The 17,861-nt window shown below is 54.1% G+C and overlaps 4 protein-coding genes across 4 annotated transcripts; 2 read left to right on the forward strand and 2 right to left on the reverse strand.

Moving 5' to 3' along the window:
• Positions 1-390: 390 nt before the first annotated feature.
• On the reverse strand, positions 391-3,447 carry CPAR01_12906 (plasma-membrane proton-efflux P-type ATPase; the record flags this gene model as incomplete). The annotated part of the gene is made up of 4 exons (XM_060497160.1): positions 391-437; positions 511-2,728; positions 2,810-3,117; positions 3,249-3,447. 4 exons carry the CDS (start codon positions 3,445-3,447, stop codon positions 391-393), a joined length of 2,772 nt encoding a protein of 923 aa, XP_060344693.1.
• A 6,332-nt stretch (positions 3,448-9,779) lies between these two features.
• On the forward strand, positions 9,780-10,532 carry CPAR01_12907 (uncharacterized protein; the record flags this gene model as incomplete). The annotated part of the gene is made up of 2 exons (XM_060497161.1): positions 9,780-10,142; positions 10,278-10,532. 2 exons carry the CDS (start codon positions 9,780-9,782, stop codon positions 10,530-10,532), a joined length of 618 nt encoding a protein of 205 aa, XP_060344694.1.
• A 3,957-nt stretch (positions 10,533-14,489) lies between these two features.
• CPAR01_12908 (uncharacterized protein) lies at positions 14,490-14,717 on the forward strand (the record flags this gene model as incomplete). Its single annotated transcript, XM_060497162.1, has 1 exon — positions 14,490-14,717. The coding sequence occupies one exon, from the start codon at positions 14,490-14,492 to the stop codon at positions 14,715-14,717; it is 228 nt and encodes a 75-aa protein (XP_060344695.1).
• Positions 14,718-17,026: 2,309 nt separating this feature from the next.
• CPAR01_12909 (uncharacterized protein) lies at positions 17,027-17,527 on the reverse strand (the record flags this gene model as incomplete). The annotated part of the gene is made up of 1 exon (XM_060497163.1): positions 17,027-17,527. The coding sequence occupies one exon, from the start codon at positions 17,525-17,527 to the stop codon at positions 17,027-17,029; it is 501 nt and encodes a 166-aa protein (XP_060344696.1).
• Positions 17,528-17,861: the final 334 nt, after the last annotated feature.

Here is a 17,861-nt window from a genome sequence, read left to right on the forward strand (position 1 = left end):
GGATTGGGGCAGCAGACCATGTTGAGGGTAGAGAACACGACGAGGACACTGACACGCCAACAATCTTGTTTACTACCATTTACACATGCACAAACAATGGGTGGGAAATAGTGTTACTTGATTTAACGATTTGTATTAGGTCTATCAACGCACTAGGGTATACCCCTCCTCTCTCGCTCCAACTCGATCACAGTAATTACCGATGAAGTTCATCGTACAATTTTAAACATAGAGAAAGATGAATTTCGTGGGCACAAGTCCACGTCTCCTCCGGTCTCAATAGGGGCCAGATTCAACAGGCCCAGGGAGATCATCCCGCGGAGTCGACGGAGCATTGTAACGGCGCATGTAGCGTCGTAGTCAAGCCCGACTCTGCCAAGAGATTCCTCTTTACTGCGACTTCTCGTGCTGGGTGGAGACACGCTGCAGGGAGACGACTGATGAAACGGTTAGCCGCTGTTCTGTAACAAGACACATACTGTGGGGTAGATTGGGGGATATAAAACTTACCAAAGTCCTCGAGCGAGCGCTGCTTCTGGTTACCCTTGGGGGACTTGCCGTGCATCAGGTTGTCGAAACCGGTGCTGTCCTGGAGCATGTAGTATACACCAGCGCAGACGCAGAAGACACCGAATGAGAAAATCCAGATACGGACGACGGCAACAATGGAGGTCTGCTGACCACCCTCGAAGAAACCCCAGATACAGAAGCAGGTGGCAAGGATATCGACGACCAAGATGGCGCCAGACAGCTGCCACGAGGGGATAGAGGACCAGAAGGGACCGTTGGCACGGGTGATGAAGATGAGCCAGTTCTCGGTAAGGGAGACCTCAAGGAAGACAACCTCGTCGAGGTTACCGAAGTTCTGGATGATACCACCGTTGGGGTGGGCGTACATGGTGGTGACAGTGATCCAGGTACCGACGGCAAGGACGATACCGAGGAGGACGGACATACCCCAGAGCTTGGGCAGGTTCCACTTGACGGGGGACTTGGAGAAGGGGGCGTTGTCGTAGGCAATGGCCAGGGTGGCGATATCGGCGAAAATGGCAATGAAGACAACCAACTCAATGTTCAGGGAACGGTTGAGAATGGCAATCCACAGACCAAGGTAGATCTCCAAGTGGATGGACAGGGCGATACGGTAGACGACGTAGGCGTACATGCGGTGGAAAATCTGGCGGGAAGTCTTGAGTGCGTCGATGATGGCACCAAGACCGGGGGCAAGGAAGACAATGTCGGCAGCGGAGCGGGCGGCGTCGGAGGCACCCTCAACGGCGATACCAGTGTCGGCCTTCTTCAGCGAGGGGGCATCGTTGACACCGTCACCAGTCATGGCAACGAGGTAGCCACGCTGCTGAAGAATCTCGACGACGTTGTACTTGTGCTGGGGGAAGACCTCGGCGAAACCATCGGCAGCCTCAACGAAGTCGTAGACCTCGGAACCGGGCATGTCACCACCGCCACCGAGACCGAGACGCTCAGCGTTGTAGATGTTGGTGCCGAGACCGAGCTGGCGGGAAGTCTCACGAGCGATACCGACGGCATCACCAGTCAACATCTTGATGGACAGACCGAGAGACTTGGCCTCGTTAACAGTGCGGGCAGTGTCGTGGCGAGGGGGGTCAGAGCAGGGCATGATTCCGAGAATCTCCCAGGCACCGTGGTCACCACGCTTGCGAGCAACACCAAGAGAGCGGAAGCCACGGGTGGCGAACTCAGCAACCTTGTTCTTGTAGGCCTGGTCAATCTCCTCGGGGATCTCGTGGTCCTGCTCGACGGTCTTGAGGACGAAAAGGGGAGCACCCTTGACGCAGGTAATGCGCTCACCAGCGGGGGACTCGACGAGGGCAGTGACCTTCTTGGAGACGGGGTCGAAGGGGAAGAACTCAATGACCTTGTACTTGGACAGGACAGACTTGGCGCGGGGGTAGTAGCGGAGCGACTTCAAGAAAGCCTTGTCGATGGCGTCCATACCCTTCTTCTTGCGGGAAGCGGCCAAGCAAGCAGTAAGCATGAGGTCCTCGGGATCAACACCGGCGACGGTGTAGGGCTCGGCAAGAGAGAGCTTGTTCTTGGTGAGGGTACCGGTCTTGTCAGAGCAGAGAATCTCGACACCAGCCAGGGACTCAATGGCGGACAGCTTCTGGACAATGGCCTTCTTCTTGGCGAGGTAAGCAGCACCGACAGCCATGGTGGTGGTGACAACGGCGGGAAGACCGACGGGGACACCGATAATGGTAATGGCGAGGGTGAAGCGAAGGATGTCGACAATGCCGTTGGAGCGGTAGAAGGAAGAAACCCAGACAATAAGCAGAGTGAAGATGACAAGGACCAACAGAATGGTACCAATGCCGTTCAACACCTCAGTGAAGTGACCAGATCCAGCGGAGGCAGCGTTGACAAGGGCGGCAGCGCGACCGACGAAGGTGTTGTCACCAGTGGCGGTAACGATGACGAAGGCCTCACCACGCTTGACAGCGGAAGAAGCGTAGCAGTTGTCGTTGCGGTGCTTGTCGACGGCGAGGGACTCACCAGTGATGGCGGACTGATCAACCTGGAGGAAAGCATCCTCGGTGACAATGCGACCATCAGCGGGGATAATGGTACCCTCCTCAACCTGGAGGATATCACCGGGAACGACTTCGGGGGCCTCAACCTCCTTGAGGGTGCCGTCACGGAGAACGACAGCCTTGAGAGCGAGAGTCTTCTTGAGTTCGGCAACAATCTGTAGTGGGGGCAATTAGCAATGTCATCTCGGGGCACCCTTGGCAACGCGTGCCAGCGGTGTGGGGCGGTGTTGACTTACAGATCCGGCCTGGAATTCCTGAACGAAACCGACGGCGGCGTTAAGCAGCAAAAGACCGCAAATGACACCGAAATCGACCCAATCCTCAAGACCAGCGGCCAGGACGGCGGCAGCCTCCATGACGAATTGAATGGGACCAACGAAGAACATGAAGAACTTCAGGATAAGGTTCTCCTTCTGCTCAGCCATCTCGTTGCGACCCCACTTGCGGCGGCGGTTGATGACCTCCTGCTCAGTCAGACCGAGACGAGTGTCAGTCTGGAGCTGCTCCTCAGGAACAACACGGCCCATGCCAGGGGATCCTTCATCTGTTGGGACGTTAGCAAGCTGTCAATTGAGATATTAGGGAGGTGAGAGAGCATCTGTTCTACAGGAGCAATGGCAAGCGCCATCGTCTGCCTGTAATACAGATGCTCATCTCGAGCCTGAGGAGACGTACCCTCTTCTTCCTCGTCGACGTGACCGTCCTGGGACTCAAGGTCCTCAATCAGGGCGTCAATGTCCTCATCGTCCTCCTCGTCCTCGACCTTGGGGTTGGCGGCCGGGGGCGCATCAACAGGGCGTTCCTTCTCATCGAACTTGTGGCTCTCAATGGGCGTGCTGAGAGCAGGGGCCGCGGCGGCGTGTGAGTCGGCCATTGCGGTTGTAGTGAGACAGACGAGCTCTGCTCAAGCTGATGATGCGCGAATAGATTGGTTTTGTTGTCGCGGATAGGAATTGATAGGTAAGATAAGTCCGAGGGAAACGGCGAGGTACTGCTTGTGCTTCTTCGTAGGGCGGGCCTAGGAATACTGAATTGGTTGAGATCGCAGGGTAGCGCGTAGGAAAAGGTGATGAGAGGGAGAGTGGAGAGATGGAGGAGAGAGGTTTGAGCACCACACGAATGTGAAGGGCAATCTATATAGGCAGCCTTCGTGGGTGATGGAGAAAAGAGAAGGGGAAGAGGCGTTCCGATGAAGGCGGGTGGAAGCTTCGCTACTTAAGAGAAACGAGCCGTGGGTAGGAGAGAGGCAGACACGAGCGGCAGGAGCAGAAGCAGACGCAGCAGCAGCAACATCCAAAGCAAAGCAAGAACCAGACCAGACCAGAAAGAGGCGACCACTGACGGGGACGTGGGTGTGGATGCAGGCTCAAGTGTGGGCGTGGATAAACGTGGGCATGGGCGTGGGCCGTGGATCATGGATGGGCGTGGGACGGGTGAGGGCGTGGAGCGAGTGAGCGAGCTATCCGGCCGACTGCACTTTCCTACCTTGCGACCCAGAAGTTGAGAGAGAGAGAGGGAAAAAGCCAATCCATCCCAATCGGGATCCCCACTACGTGCCCGCAAGCGACGGTATTAGTCCGCCCACGGCAACAGCGTGCGAGAAAGAGAGCCCAGAGAGAAGCGAGGAAAGAGCGGCGCGACATGGACGGCGACAGCGGTAGCGACGCGGCAAGGAAGGTAAGGTCGGGACAGACATACGTACCTACCTTAGAGGCAAGAGCATTCTGCCTTTCTTTCTCCCGTCTTCAAGGCCGGGCAGTCGTCACAGGCTCCAATGGTTACTCACCCAATTACTTACCTTGGCTGCTTGGGTCGGGTTCCTAAAGGTTACCTTACCTCATCTCTTACCTCACCTTACTCACCCCAAGAGAATATCTGCGGTTTCGCCCCAGCAGGTATCCGTACGAGGAGCTATTCGTAAGGTAACCTTTAGGTGAAGTGAGGTAAGGGAAAACAGGACCTCACTCACAACGGTGCAAGGAAGGTGAGGTATGGTCCAGGTTCAAGTCTGGCAAGGTACCTTTTCAGGCTTGGCGAGGTCGCGGAGAAAGCAACAATAGCTGGAGAAGCTACCAGCATCGGGATCCATTGATCGGTTCATGGTACCTTGCGGCCCCAGTACTCTCCCATATTCGTGACTGCCCCCCCAGCACTGAGCAGCAAGCGGCAACAGCAACAACAACAGAGAAACAAGAATAACAGTAAGGTACCGGGTTCGTGAGAGGAAAGGCACTCTAGTCAACCTTACAATTACATGGGCCGCCCCTACGGATACAACACGGTAAGAACGAGGATATGCGCTGGAGTGGACAGGGCCAGAACCGGACGATGTCAGGATCCATTATTCAACCTGGCCCGAGAGGAGGACCCATTGAAAAATCATCCATCCTTACCCCGTATGGACGATGGGCGATACTTTGCGCTGGAGCTATCAGAATAAAGTATTGGAGTACATTGGGCTGGGGGGGCAAGATACAAGGAAAGCCCACAGTACGATTCGAGTTTGACCTCGACGGTATCCGTACGATTGGAGAAAATGTGCACAGCATATTTGGGATACGGCGGCAATTGGGGCGAGCAATGGGGGAAAATGGCCGCAAGCAGACGAGAGAATTTCCCATGTGTGACGCGCAGGGCGATTGATGAGTGAGATGAGCGCCAAAAAAAAAAGCAAGCTTGGCACCAACACGGACCATTAGCCAAGCCAGCGTAATCTTGTGCAACACCACTTATTACGGAGTACCTCACGCCAATCGACTTTGTCGAAGGCCTGAGCCTAAGCCTGAAGACTTCTCAGTTGAATGACATTGAACTTTGCTTCCTTTGCGCGTCGCACTGCACCGCAGTCTCTTCCCAATCTGCTGAGCCATTGAGGTGCGGTGCGGTTACGCGGATGGGATGGCACATGAGCAAAGCTCTCAAGAGACAGAAGCTGGGACGTGCAAACACACCACAGACAGTACTGGGATCCCTGCGTAGACACTCGCATCCTCCTTTGGATGAGCTCAGTGTTGTTGCTCTCCCACACACACACGAGCCAGTACAGATAACAGTGCGAAAACAAGATGCACAATGTAATCTCGCAAGTAAACAAAGTACAGTGCCCCACATGGACTCGCCGGGCTACGGTTCCCAGGACCAGGTATCGTGCAGGTTTCCCAGGTGCAGACATGGGGGGAAGGCAGGTACTTGGGTAGAAGAAGTGGGCTGCAGGTGCAACGTGTGGCCCAGATGTGGGAGCGAAGTGGAGACCTCTCAAAGTGGGAAGGTGGCCCAATTTTCGTTTTTTTTTTTCCTCTTCCTTCCTCTGCGTTGACTAGGCGCACTGGGCGAATTGGCTTCCTGCACTACCACTTTTTTTTTTTTCCCTCCGTTCCATCTCACTCATTGATCTGGCTCTTCCACGCCCCCCGCCAATCCGAGCTTCGTCACTGGCTCGCTGACCATCGGTGATACCTCGCTCATCAACCGTGGATAGCAGAGCACCAAACCTGCGTAGCAAGCAGAAAAGGTGTGCATGCCTAAGAAGTTTAGCACCACCTTTCCGCGGGCTTGTGGGGTCGCCGACATGTCGGGCAGGGTCAGAACCGCACATCCACACATCAGGCCAGGACGTCAGGTACGTACAACCTTACACATCGCTACCTTGTCCATGTGGTACCTTGTTCTGGGCTGACTATCAAGATGCCGCGAAACCTAAGCGCATTTGTAGGTAATCCTCAGGTAAGTTCGTCTTCGTCGCCCCGTACCCGTTGACATCTGCTCATCCGTACCATTGCCTGCTTGCTGCTTCACTATTGGATTGCCCGATTGCTGAGTGCTTTTTTTTTCTTTCCTTCCAAAGGGTGCTTCCGCTTCGTTTCCTTCCTGGGGTCTCCGAAGCCGCCCAGACATTGGCCAAATAGGAACAGAGGCTTGCGCGATTTTTCGAGCCGTTCCATGGCATCAAATGACGACACTGCTTCCCAGGGCCCAAACACGACAACGACAGGCGAGCCGCGACAGACAGACAGGCCGGGCATGGACCGTGGACATCCATGGATTACAGTATGGCAGTCGTCGTCGTCGTCGTCGTCGTCGGCTCTTGGTCTGTCTCGGGTTCGCCTGATGGAGCGTGCGCCGTGCTCCCCCTACCCTTTTCCACTCTTCATTGCCGCTGTACGACTTGCGTGAACCGCATGAGCTTGGACGCTGCCGTCGAATCTTCCTGATGGATGGGTGGATGAAAGGACGATAACGCTGGCGGTCAGCACATACGAGTACACTACAACAACAAGTCCGGATACAACCGGTGCATGTCTCTTTCTTTTTTCAACGGCCATTAAGTGCCTCACCCGGGTCCAATGGAACAAGACGACGCCAATTGGCGCAATGGACTGCTTCCAAGTCCCACGAGAATGGTTACGCCCGGCGGTCGCGGATTGAAGTTTTTTTCTCCGTGTAATTGCAGTGGCACTCTCACCACGCGCATCAGTCATCAAGCCACGGCGGATAACATGCCGCACTTCCAACGCGGCCTGCTAGCACTGATCAGTGAAGTGAAGGAGTGGACGGGTACGTACAAATTGTGCAAGATCAAACAATTAGAGTACGTATCTTTTCTGACCAGGTATTACCGACATGGGATATTGCACACCCCCACACAGTTCCCAACGCTCAGCAACAGCACGGCCCTTTTCCTCTATCGTCCAGCACTCCAAGGCAAGTGGATCACAACAAGCTTTTGGCCCTCCAAATTTCGCTGCCAGTCATGAGCTTCGACGTTGGGGGACCTACCCTGCTGTTCGCGATTGAGCTTTGACGGGCTTTCTGCTCTGGGGAGGGGGCTGGGGACAACCGTCACCAACCCTGCGAAGTTGTTGCCAATCGACCAATCAAATTGTTATCAGGAAACGGCCCTTTCAAACTTTTCCCCCCCATGCTCGGCGTTGCCAGATTCTCGTAAGCACCGTATGTGCACTGTCTCGGCGCCATACTTACGCTTTTCTTTCATCGTTCTTCTTCCAAATGGCAGTTGCGACTGAGCCGGACTGGATTGGCAAGTGGTGACTGCCTCGTTCTTTCCAAGACAGGGCCGTGGAGTCAGGGACGGTGATGCGAGGCAAGCACCTACCTTACTAAGGTGAGGGTATGTAAAAGTATGGTAAGGCAGGCGTGGCAGGCACGGGTAAGGCGGCTTCCCAGGGCAGGTTGCTTGTACCGCCGGATGCGATACGTACCGGCCGAACCTCACCCATCTCAATCTGTCATCGTTTTGATTTTCCTTTTCTCGCCCGATGGAATGCATCAATCATCAGGCATCTTGTTCTGCAACGAGACGAAAGCGCGTACCTGTGCAAGCAGCAGCAGTCAGCGGCACTCGCATTCCTCGCCATCCAACCAGAGAGGTTGCCTCTTCTGAATTCGGCACTTCGGCCAATGCCCTTGAACGCTAGATGTGACGGGCATCCCGTCCCTTCTCGGGACATTTTCAGTGCCAGCAGCACCATGAGAGACACCAGAGCAGTCCAGGTCTCGAAGATACAGACGCTGTTCGAGGCTCTCTAGTCCCCGGCATCCGGACATGCGTGCAGACAACTCACGCACTTGGAACTTGACGGATACCTTTTCCACCTCGCAAATTTACCAGGCATGCAGCTTTTGCAAGCTACCCGCCGCTATCATCCCGCCCTACTGCAACACTCTTGTAATTTGCATTAGGCTTCTGGAGCGGCTAATCCGCAACGACTTGGTCTTGTCTACATCCGTGCTAGGGCAATCGTCGGCAGCACCACTCGTCCCGCTAACATCTCCCGCCCTTCACACAGGTCAATCCGTCAAATCGGGTCCTCCTCATTAACACGTCCACTCTTGAGCCTGAATCACTCTTTTGCCGTTGATACTGGGCGACACAGACGTAGTATTCCACGAAAATACGCGTGTCAGTGCCCGGAGGCTGTTGAAGGCTGTTTGACGGATACGAAAAGCATCGAACTGCGACTTACATATCGCTCAGCCAGGCCCTGTCGCATTTCCCCAAAGTTCCAATAGAAATACCTGACGGACACCTTGGTGATCCAGTATGGGGAAGCTAGCTACGGGTGCGGTGTGGTGCGTATCCGTACAGTGCCCCCCATCGAGCCGCCTACCTTACCGTCTCTCACTCTCTCTCTCTCTCTCCACACAACAAGTACCTACCGTGGCTCCATGGCAGCGCAACCCTGCTGTGATGCTGGGAGAAGAACATCAATGACCGCCTCCGTTCTCCAGTCTAAAGAGCTCGAGGGACCTCAAGGGCCTCCAGGGCCAGAGACTGCAACTCTGTCTGGCTGAATAGGTTCAGGCTCATGACGGAGACATACGATATTTAGAAGCTCTGTACAATCTAGGTCCGGCAGGGAGACGGCAATATATTTTACTGTGCGAAGTGAAGACACCAGAACAATTTGGTTCACGATCCTGTCACCTTCTAAGCCGGCGGAGAATAGTCTCAAAGAGCTAGTACGACTTATCCACGTTGTGTTCGCGACAGCCAGGTACACGCTCCGAGAGGGATATCCACTGTTCACCGCACGTTGCCTGCTTACAGGGACTCCGATGTTGGCGGCAGAATAAACCTTCGCTGAATGTTCCTTTGCAGCATGTTTGTCGGTCCTTAGGCACACGGACCCTACGGATACTCAACTGACAGAATTGCCCTGTGCTGAGCTGAAGCCTGAAGAATGGATCGCGAACCAGAAACGATACCGGTGGCCGGGTCGGGATTGCACTGATCTTACTGCTCCAACTCCTAATCCGAGGCTGACCGCCGGCGCGCTGGCGCACGACTGATCCATCACGAAGGGTTCGACGCCTCTACGTCATAGCGAATGGGGCGGCTCCCGTCAGATGGTCTTCTCTTACTCAGTGACCCTCGCCGTTCCGGCCGATCCGTTACCGCTCATCGCTTTCGCACCGACCTCCGATCGTGGCAGGTCGCAGAGTGGCTAATTGACGCCTCTTGCTCGACCTCGCCAGTGCTCGCCTTCGCCTCTCTCGCCATCGCGGGAATTGACGTGCTGACCTAAGCTTGCTGGGTGTTACCTCCAAGCTGATCGACGCTACAAGGGTTTCTCCGCACGAGGCGCGCTCTCGCCAAAAACCAGTTCTCGTTGGCGTTGGAGCTTGGGATCGGAGCCGTGTCGGTCAGTGTTCGGTCTCGCCGTCGAAGAGGCCGGGGGATCCATAATGTACAAAGCGGTCGGTGGCCTTGGCCATTTTGCCTTCCAAACTCAAGACATCCCGAACCGCCTGGCCGTTTCCTCGCCCGGCTGCCAGCCACGGTGCCACGCAAAGGGTGGTGGCCCAGCTCCTAGAGAAGTTCGCCGATACTGTAATCCCTCACCGAGATTCAAGCACGGTCTGCCCGGCTTCTTCCACCATCCCAGCCTGCCAGGTCTTACCACGGGCAACGCCCGGGCCTACCTGAAGCCCGGGTGTTTGGTCCTGTCCTTGGGCCGGATGACAGAACCTGTCGGGCAACCTGGACGGTTGGAGCCTGGAGAAAACTCGCGCTCGGCTGGCCAAAGCTCGCCATTCAATATTGTCCTCGTGAGCTCCCCGTGGAGACTGGAGACTCTCGGCGCTCACTCACCGTCTTTGTGTTCTTGGTCGTGACTCTTAGCAAAGAGGCATGCTGAGCCGCCCACGATGAGCCATTTCAAACCTTGCTATCGTATTGGACAGTTCGATACCTCGCCCATCGTTGATCTGGGCCATCTTGGGGCACGCCGCATCTCTGCACCACTACCCACCATTACAGTCCTCGGAAATGGCCCCGGTTACCCCCTCCCGAAATCGTTCATCGAATCGCCCGTACAGATACACCTGCACTGTGCCTCCACTCCCGCTTTGTGTCGAGTGCGGGGATTTGACGGCCCTGATTCTCCCGCGCTTGCTACCATCCTAACATGCCTAAAGCCTCATTCTGCTGCCGTTTAAGTCTACATTCCCCCCCTTCCGAGTCAGTCGGTTCTGGCAAAGTTGGAGAAGGATGGGGGGTCCTGCAACGAATCGACGCCTCCAGTGTCTTGGCCGTCGATGACATGCGCCTTTTTTACCCCAATGTCGCCTCGTTTGGCAGCTCTAAGACAAGGCCATTTCCATGTATAGTTGATCCTTCTTGGCTCATGAGTACAGCCCGCAATCTTCCGCTGAGCGTGGGAGGTCAAGACTCAAAAGATTGAGCGAGAGAAAGACCAACGGAATCGGAGTGTCCATTCTCACGGCATCGTCGCATCGATTCCATCTTGGAGGGAAAAGGTTGAACCCAAAGTCTTGGCCAGCGGCCTGGGACCTTGGCGGTTCTCTACCAACTAAACTCCAAAAAACAGTGCTGGTATTCATACGAGCCTCACATTTGGCAGCTTCCACTTGAGCTCTACTTCTTTTCTTCTTCGCAGTCCGGATAGACAGTCTACTAGTCACGCCAGTGTACGAACTATGATTTCACGAATTCGTTTGCACGTAAGACGATGCAGGGATTGGCCACAACAAACAGTCGGTCGAGCTAGGGCACGAATCCCGACTCAACTGCCAAACTATCGGCTATGGGTACTCGCGACGCCGCCTCCCTCAGCGCTCGGCACACTGAAAGCCGCTCCACGTTGCGCATCCCCTACTACGTAGGCTCTAGGAGTATAGGGTCTCGACCAGAATTTCGTAGTGAGACTTCTGGACCCAGACTCGGCCGTGCAGCTTGCTGTTTGGGTGATGTGTTCCTATCGATCCATGGCCTGTGGGTGACAAGACCATCCATCCGTCTCCGGAGCCGATGGGCTTGTCAGCGGGGATTACTATGACAGACAATGGCGGAGTGGCCCCCGGATCGATACCGCACAATATTGGACGTGGATGGGATTCTCACTCGAGTCACCGTGTTACAGCTTACCAGGCCTTTTCCGTCTCGTTGCGACATCACATACTGACTGCTAATGCCAACGAGTGACGAGAAAGGCAAGCACTGGACGCGAGAAAGGTCTAATTGATGGCGCGTAGAACCCTGTCAGAAGAGGGCACGGTTGGCATGCTCACTCATTTGCATCATGGCACCGTCTCCGTCGATAAACCCTGGTATTTTCGGACATTAAGCTGTGGGTGAGATGGGTACCCATCACATTTGTTTACATCTCCATCACCACAGGGGCCAGCACAGGCCAGATAGGGTTTGGTCTGGAGCTCATGTCAAATTTCGATTTGCCTTAATGAGCTGAAGTAGATCATGAGTCTGCCGATTTCCCGCATCATTTCATCCGATTGAAATTGCTCAATGCGTTCTGCCTCCACGACAGACGTCATCCCAACTCACAGGGCTGTTACAACTTGCAACGGGATGAATGTGGATTTGAAGCAAATTTCGAGATATGGAGAATTGCGACATGTACAACATAGCGAATAGCTGCATTTCGCCAAAGTTCGTACCTGAGGGATCCGTCTAGCTGCAGCTGCGGCCAAGACGCTTCGAAAAGTTCCGGAAGCATTAGGTCAACGATGGAATGCTGTCAGACCTAAGACCGTCAACCAGCGCAGATATGCGGCCAGTGTCTGCGGCCAGCGTTGATCCGACCATCGTCTAAAGTCGGCACGACGTGTTTGACTCGACCCGACTTGCTACGGCGCTGCGGCGCGACATCGCCAGCCATCTCATTTTCTTTCCCTTGTCGGCAATGGAACGTCAAGGATAGCCTACAGCATCGCATCCAGGCGGCTGATTGCTGTCTACGAGGTCGCATGCGTACGACATGGCAGAGGTCGAGACGACATCTTGGGGTAGCAGCTGGGCGAGGGCCTGAAACAGACCAATGAAGGTGAAACCTGAACCAAGGAGAAGAAGAAAAGCCTGCAACTGGACAGCGTAATTCTTTGTCGTTGACAATCTGAATCTGCTCTCGGTTCGCAGTTCGCCAGCCAGTCAGAGATGGACGTACAACGTCGAATCTCGAAAAACTAGATAACCTTGAGAGCATACAGGACAGGCCAACCTGGGCGGCTGGCTGGGTCTCTGGGATATTACGAGAGACCAAAGCACCGGGAAACATCTGGTGACATTCCACACGGCACTTCGTCATCAAGCGGTGAGGGTTCATTAATGATCGTGGCCCTGGCTCCCTGTGACGGCGCTGCGTGGAGTTGCCGTTGGCTAACGATTACGGGCCGTTTCTTGCTTCGGTCCATTACCATGGGCTATGGGCCTTGCCTCTATACTCGATAGGATCAAGGGATGCCGGCGACCGCCCCCGTTACTATGAGTAACTAAGAAGAAACGGCAAAGGAGACGAGTCAGTGGCTGACTGGCTCCTCTGATTATGGTCTCATAGCCCAGAGTTCCCGCTTCAGCTCCTGCCCGGGAACAAGACCCGGTTTCTTTCGCGGTGTGTGCCGCGGTTTCCCAGGCCTTGCTCTTAAGGCGTCCCGTGTTAAGGAGCCCCATCGTGAAGCGTTAGACCGGGCAGTCTCCGTCTATCAGTCGGAAGGGTTCAGTTGGGTTCTATGGGCTCATGGGGGAGAACCGGCGATTGGCACGCCAATCCACTCCCGGAACTGACCATGCATTCTAGGGCAATACGGAGCCGAACCCTCTTTACGCGCTGCTTGGCTGGATGGATCTTGCGGTTTGATTGGGGTCTCCATCTTTTCGACTTTGGGCCGCGGCAATCCTGCAGATGCTCCAGTGTCCTGCAGAGATATCCGGTACAGGAACAGGACACTAACGGAGCTTCGCTCGACCAAACCGCAACCACTCACGATGTTTGTCCCCACATGCCGCCAGCGATGCAGCGATGCAGCCAGCACGCCAACGGCCAACAAGCAGCAGAGAGAGAGGGTTGCAGGAGGAAGAGAATTGGAGCATGCTAGCACCAGCAGCATCAGCAGAACCCGCCCGTCCGCCCGCTCTCCGTTGGTGCGTGTCCGCTTTCCGCCCTTCTAGAAGCAATGTTGAAAGCGGGTTGCAGCGGCATGGTGTTGGATGGCCGCTGCGGCCACCAATTGCGATCACCTAACTGTGTGCCAACTCACTTACCGCCTTGCCCATCTCGACAACCCACAACACCACAGGTAGTTGTCTCTACTTGTAGGGGAAGGGTTCTGCTGGCAACCGGGCGGGCCACCGTAGCCTTGCAAGTTGGACCGGCGGCGGGCTGTGGGGACCGGGTACCTTGGGTATGATTTACTGATTATTAGGTGTCATGCAAGTGACCAACCGCTAGAGATCGTGTCGATTCTCAGACGGAACGCTGTGAAACCGCCATGGCTTTTGCCTTTTCCCGGGTGGGTGCACAACCTAGTGTTATTGTGTTGTTGTTTGTTTGTCGTGGATTTGGGGGACACACTATTGACTGTTTTCTTGGCTCTCCATGGCAACAGGGGGAAAAGACCAACCTCTTCAGGAAAGCCGCCGAAGGCACTCTATCCTGCGCTTGCCTGGGCCCTAGCGGCAGACACCGGTTCGGTTGTGGCTTCTTTTGAGGCGTTGGGGGGGGGGGTCATTTTGCGACGACACTCGATCGTTTTTCGTCCTTGCAACAACTCTCTGTCCCTTCTCCCTTTGAGTGACGATTGTATTGGTATACGAAGGACAGTCTGGACAATTGCGTACAGTGCGATTGATGGACTTGCGAATTGCTGGGCCGATCTGCCCTCTTTTTTGCGTGCTCGGGGTCATGAAATAGTCATGTAATACGGGGAAGGCCAAGCCCGCCGGTCGCAGATTGGCAACCATTGGCGACCATTAGCAACCGCTGATCCAAAGTTGCGATATGACTGGGAAAGTAATAAGACAGATAAGCTTTGCGCAAGCAGAAAAAAATCTCTTCAAACTCTCCCACGCTAAGAAAGTAGAATGGGATTGGTTCTCTTTCTCTCTGCGAGTGACAGAGAGCTGCTGTTATAGTAGTAGCAATGCGATTCATCTTGCAACTATCGTCTACTTACCTTAGTTACGTCCAATTGCTGGACGAAACATCAAGCAAAGCACAGCCGACCTGTTCATCCGGTCTCTTGTTTCCTTCTCTTCCTGTCATGAATCATTTCCTCTTTTTCCCTCGTGGCATCCCTATTCTAGAGCGTTTCCATTTTATGCGTTTCGTTTTGTTTCTTTTATGCCCGACGCGTTTCGAGTTTCATTGATATTGCGGGGTGGATTGGGTTGTAGACGGAAGGGATGGCATGGCATGGCATGTCACAGAACCTGTTACTCCGTACTTCGTACACAGTGCCTGCGGCATTGTCCTTCTCCGTCCAAGCTCCCATTGAAAGGTTAGACCAAAGATAAAGTAGGGATGAAAACTTTTTCGGACTTTGAGGCAGAAATGAAATGTCTGCGCCATGGTTTTCTATGAAATACCCGACGGGCAGGAAGATTGGAGAAATTTTGATATGGAGTTTGGAATGGGCTTCTCCTCCAATGGAATGCCCCATGTGGCATGTGTCAGTGGTTTAGAATCCGACTGGCCGGACTAGCAAAACTGTACAGGTCTTTTCTTTGCGGTGACGTTTATTGAGATCGGGTCGATTCACACGTGCGGCTGCGTACTTGAACTCTCGGGTTTGGTGGGTCATTGAAATGGCACGTGAGCGCATTGAATGGCAGCAGACTCCTGCCGGTATTGCTGCTACTTTGCGATCAACCTTGTGCTTCTTACCCGACTGAGGATTGTGCCTTGTAGGGTGAGTGGTGGTACTGAAGGTTCAAGTGAGGGAATCATCAGATATCAGGGCGCTCCGAGCAGACGGGATCGCAGTCTTGAGCCCGTGATTCTGTCGTCCGATACTTGAGGGAGAATTTCGTTGTCGGTTGGGTCGTAGTTGTACCTCTGTCATATCAGTCAGCCCGACAATGTAATGCATAATGAGGTTTGCTGGCTGACTAGCTCATGGAGATTCGGATGGTTGAGGCTGTGGTTGTAAGCCGTTGTTGGGAGGAGCTATCAAGGCTCTCAGGTATCCCTTACTTTCTTTCTCAGATTCGCGAATGCGAGAATCTCCGGGAGCGAGGCTACAAGGGGGTTTGGACTTTTGACTTTTGATTTTTGACTTTGTGGCTCTGGCGAGGCCGAAGATTTCCGCGGCTGTGCTTGTGTGCGTGTAAGTCAGTTCTTGGGCTGTCGGGCAAGGTATCAAGTGAGATGAGGCGAGATGAGCCAGCATCACGTCCAAAACTGATGACTGTTGGAGCATTGGAAAGGGGTGGTTTGTCGTGTTTGACGAACTGGAGAGGATGGAAATGCCATCTTGCTCTCGTCTTGCCGGGCATGTCAGAGAGGACGGAGTCTATGGTCATTGGCTTGTAATCGTACCTACTCGGCTATTTAGCTCCCTTCTCTTCAAATACGATTGAATGTTGTGAGGACAAGTCTGAGTCTTTGAATTTTTTCGGCGAGGGTTCGCCTCTCGATAAGAGATGGGCTTTGCCTATGATTGTTCTGGTCGAGAGTGTGAAACCCGGATTGGCATACATGAACTGGACTTCAGCGCTCCGTATTGCTGGAGATGTGTTGATCTAATCATTCTCACATCTTCTACGACTGCCTTCTCTGACACTCTGTGCCCTTGATATTATTCACAGGCTCCATGTTCGAATCGGCTTTGATAGGGGTTTCTTTATTTGGAAACCGCCACAACAAGGTTTAGAACCCGGCATCGATAACCGCCTTGTTTTGCGTAAATACTGGAGACCAGGCTATGGGGAGCGCCGCAAGAGGACTATACCATACGAAACCTTGTATGAGTCAGTGGTGATGGGGTCTGACTGGTCATAGGCAATGGAAGAAAGATGCTCTTGAGGAGACTCGCTTGGTCTTTTGGGTCGACGTTAAAAGGAGGCATATTGTTGGTCTGCCTACCCTCAAGATAAGCTGTGTATCGTACTCGTTCACGAAAGCTGTGAGAGACCTACAAGCTTCCTCTAGGAAGCAGATGTTTTTTGAGATCATCATGTCTTTGATTCTCCGCGAGGCTCATTGGTATGGCTTCAAACAAGCCACGGATGTCAATACCTCTGACTCATCGGCCCCCGCCTTTCTGACCTGCTGAAATCATCACTGCCATCGACAGTAAACACTGACAATGAGAAGACGCTCGCCACAGATGATTCATCTCATGCCTCCTTTCCATTTGAGAGTGACGACTATCAGCTTGAGTTCTAGTATCCTGAGGGGGGCTAGATGGGAGGTTGTACAGGATAATCAATAACACGGAAAGATATGACGAGGCTCTCTTGATGAGAAACCTCATCAAGTAGCCCACTACAAGTAGGAAATCACAAGTCGAAGAGAAGCCATGAAGAGAGCAGTCCACAAACCCGCTCAGGGAATTCCAACATCAACCTCCCATCCCCAATTGTCGTAATATCTGACTGGTAGCGTCACCACCTCCTCCCCAAGGTATCTCATCGTATAGCGTAAGCCTTTCCAAATCCTTGTCTCCAAGCACAACCCTCAAGCCGTCCCAGTCGCAGTCGGACGCTGCTTCTTATAAGGAAACGGCAACTCAGGCAGGTCGTCATACATGTACAGGCCCTCGTTGCAATTCGACTTGCCCCAAATGTTTCCCGTGCTCTCGTACCACGCCGAGTCGACCGCGAGGGCCGGGCAGGTCGCGAAGACGTCGAAGCTCCAGTAGAGCCTCTTCTCCTGGATCGACTTGTCGCCGCGGTCCTCGCAGACGGGCTTGCTGGGCAGCGCGCACGCGAGGTCGGTGCGCTTGAGGTTGTGCCAGAGGCGGTGGCAGACGGCGCCGACGTCCTCGTCGACGAGGGCCGTCAGCTTGAAGGGGGTGACAAAGGTGTTGCCGTGGCCGCGCTTGCAGGCGACCTGCTGCCACATTTGTTGTCTCTCGCGCGGCATGTTCATGGGGCCCTTGCCGCCTGGTTTGACGGCCGAGATGAGGGTTGCTGTCGTGGCGAGGAAGAGGAGGAGGAGGGTGATTGGGGACTTCATGGTTCTTGGAGAAGGGTTTGGGCGAAGTTAAGGTTGAGTTGATGAGATTTGTACCCGTTTGATTATGGGGAGAGAGAAGGATGTAGATAATGTCCGTCTGAGATTGTAAAGATGGAACGAGTGGGCGCGTCAGTTGCTGAAAAAGGGGAGTCTCTGTGCCCTTCAGCTCTGATGCAAGTGCCAGAAGAACGTTGAAAACGTCGAGGATGGGTAGGCGGCTGAACTTCGTGTTGCTTTTCGTTAGACGACCAAGAACGAGAAAAGGTTTTCAGTTGGCTAGCCAGTTGCCTGACTGATATATAATAAGCAGCCTTTACAGAAGGCGAGGGAGGCT

The sequence above is a fragment of the Colletotrichum paranaense genome (genome assembly GCF_030867605.1).
Source record: "Colletotrichum paranaense strain IMI 384185 chromosome Unknown Scaffold_11.1, whole genome shotgun sequence".
NCBI lineage: Eukaryota > Fungi > Ascomycota > Sordariomycetes > Glomerellales > Glomerellaceae > Colletotrichum > Colletotrichum paranaense.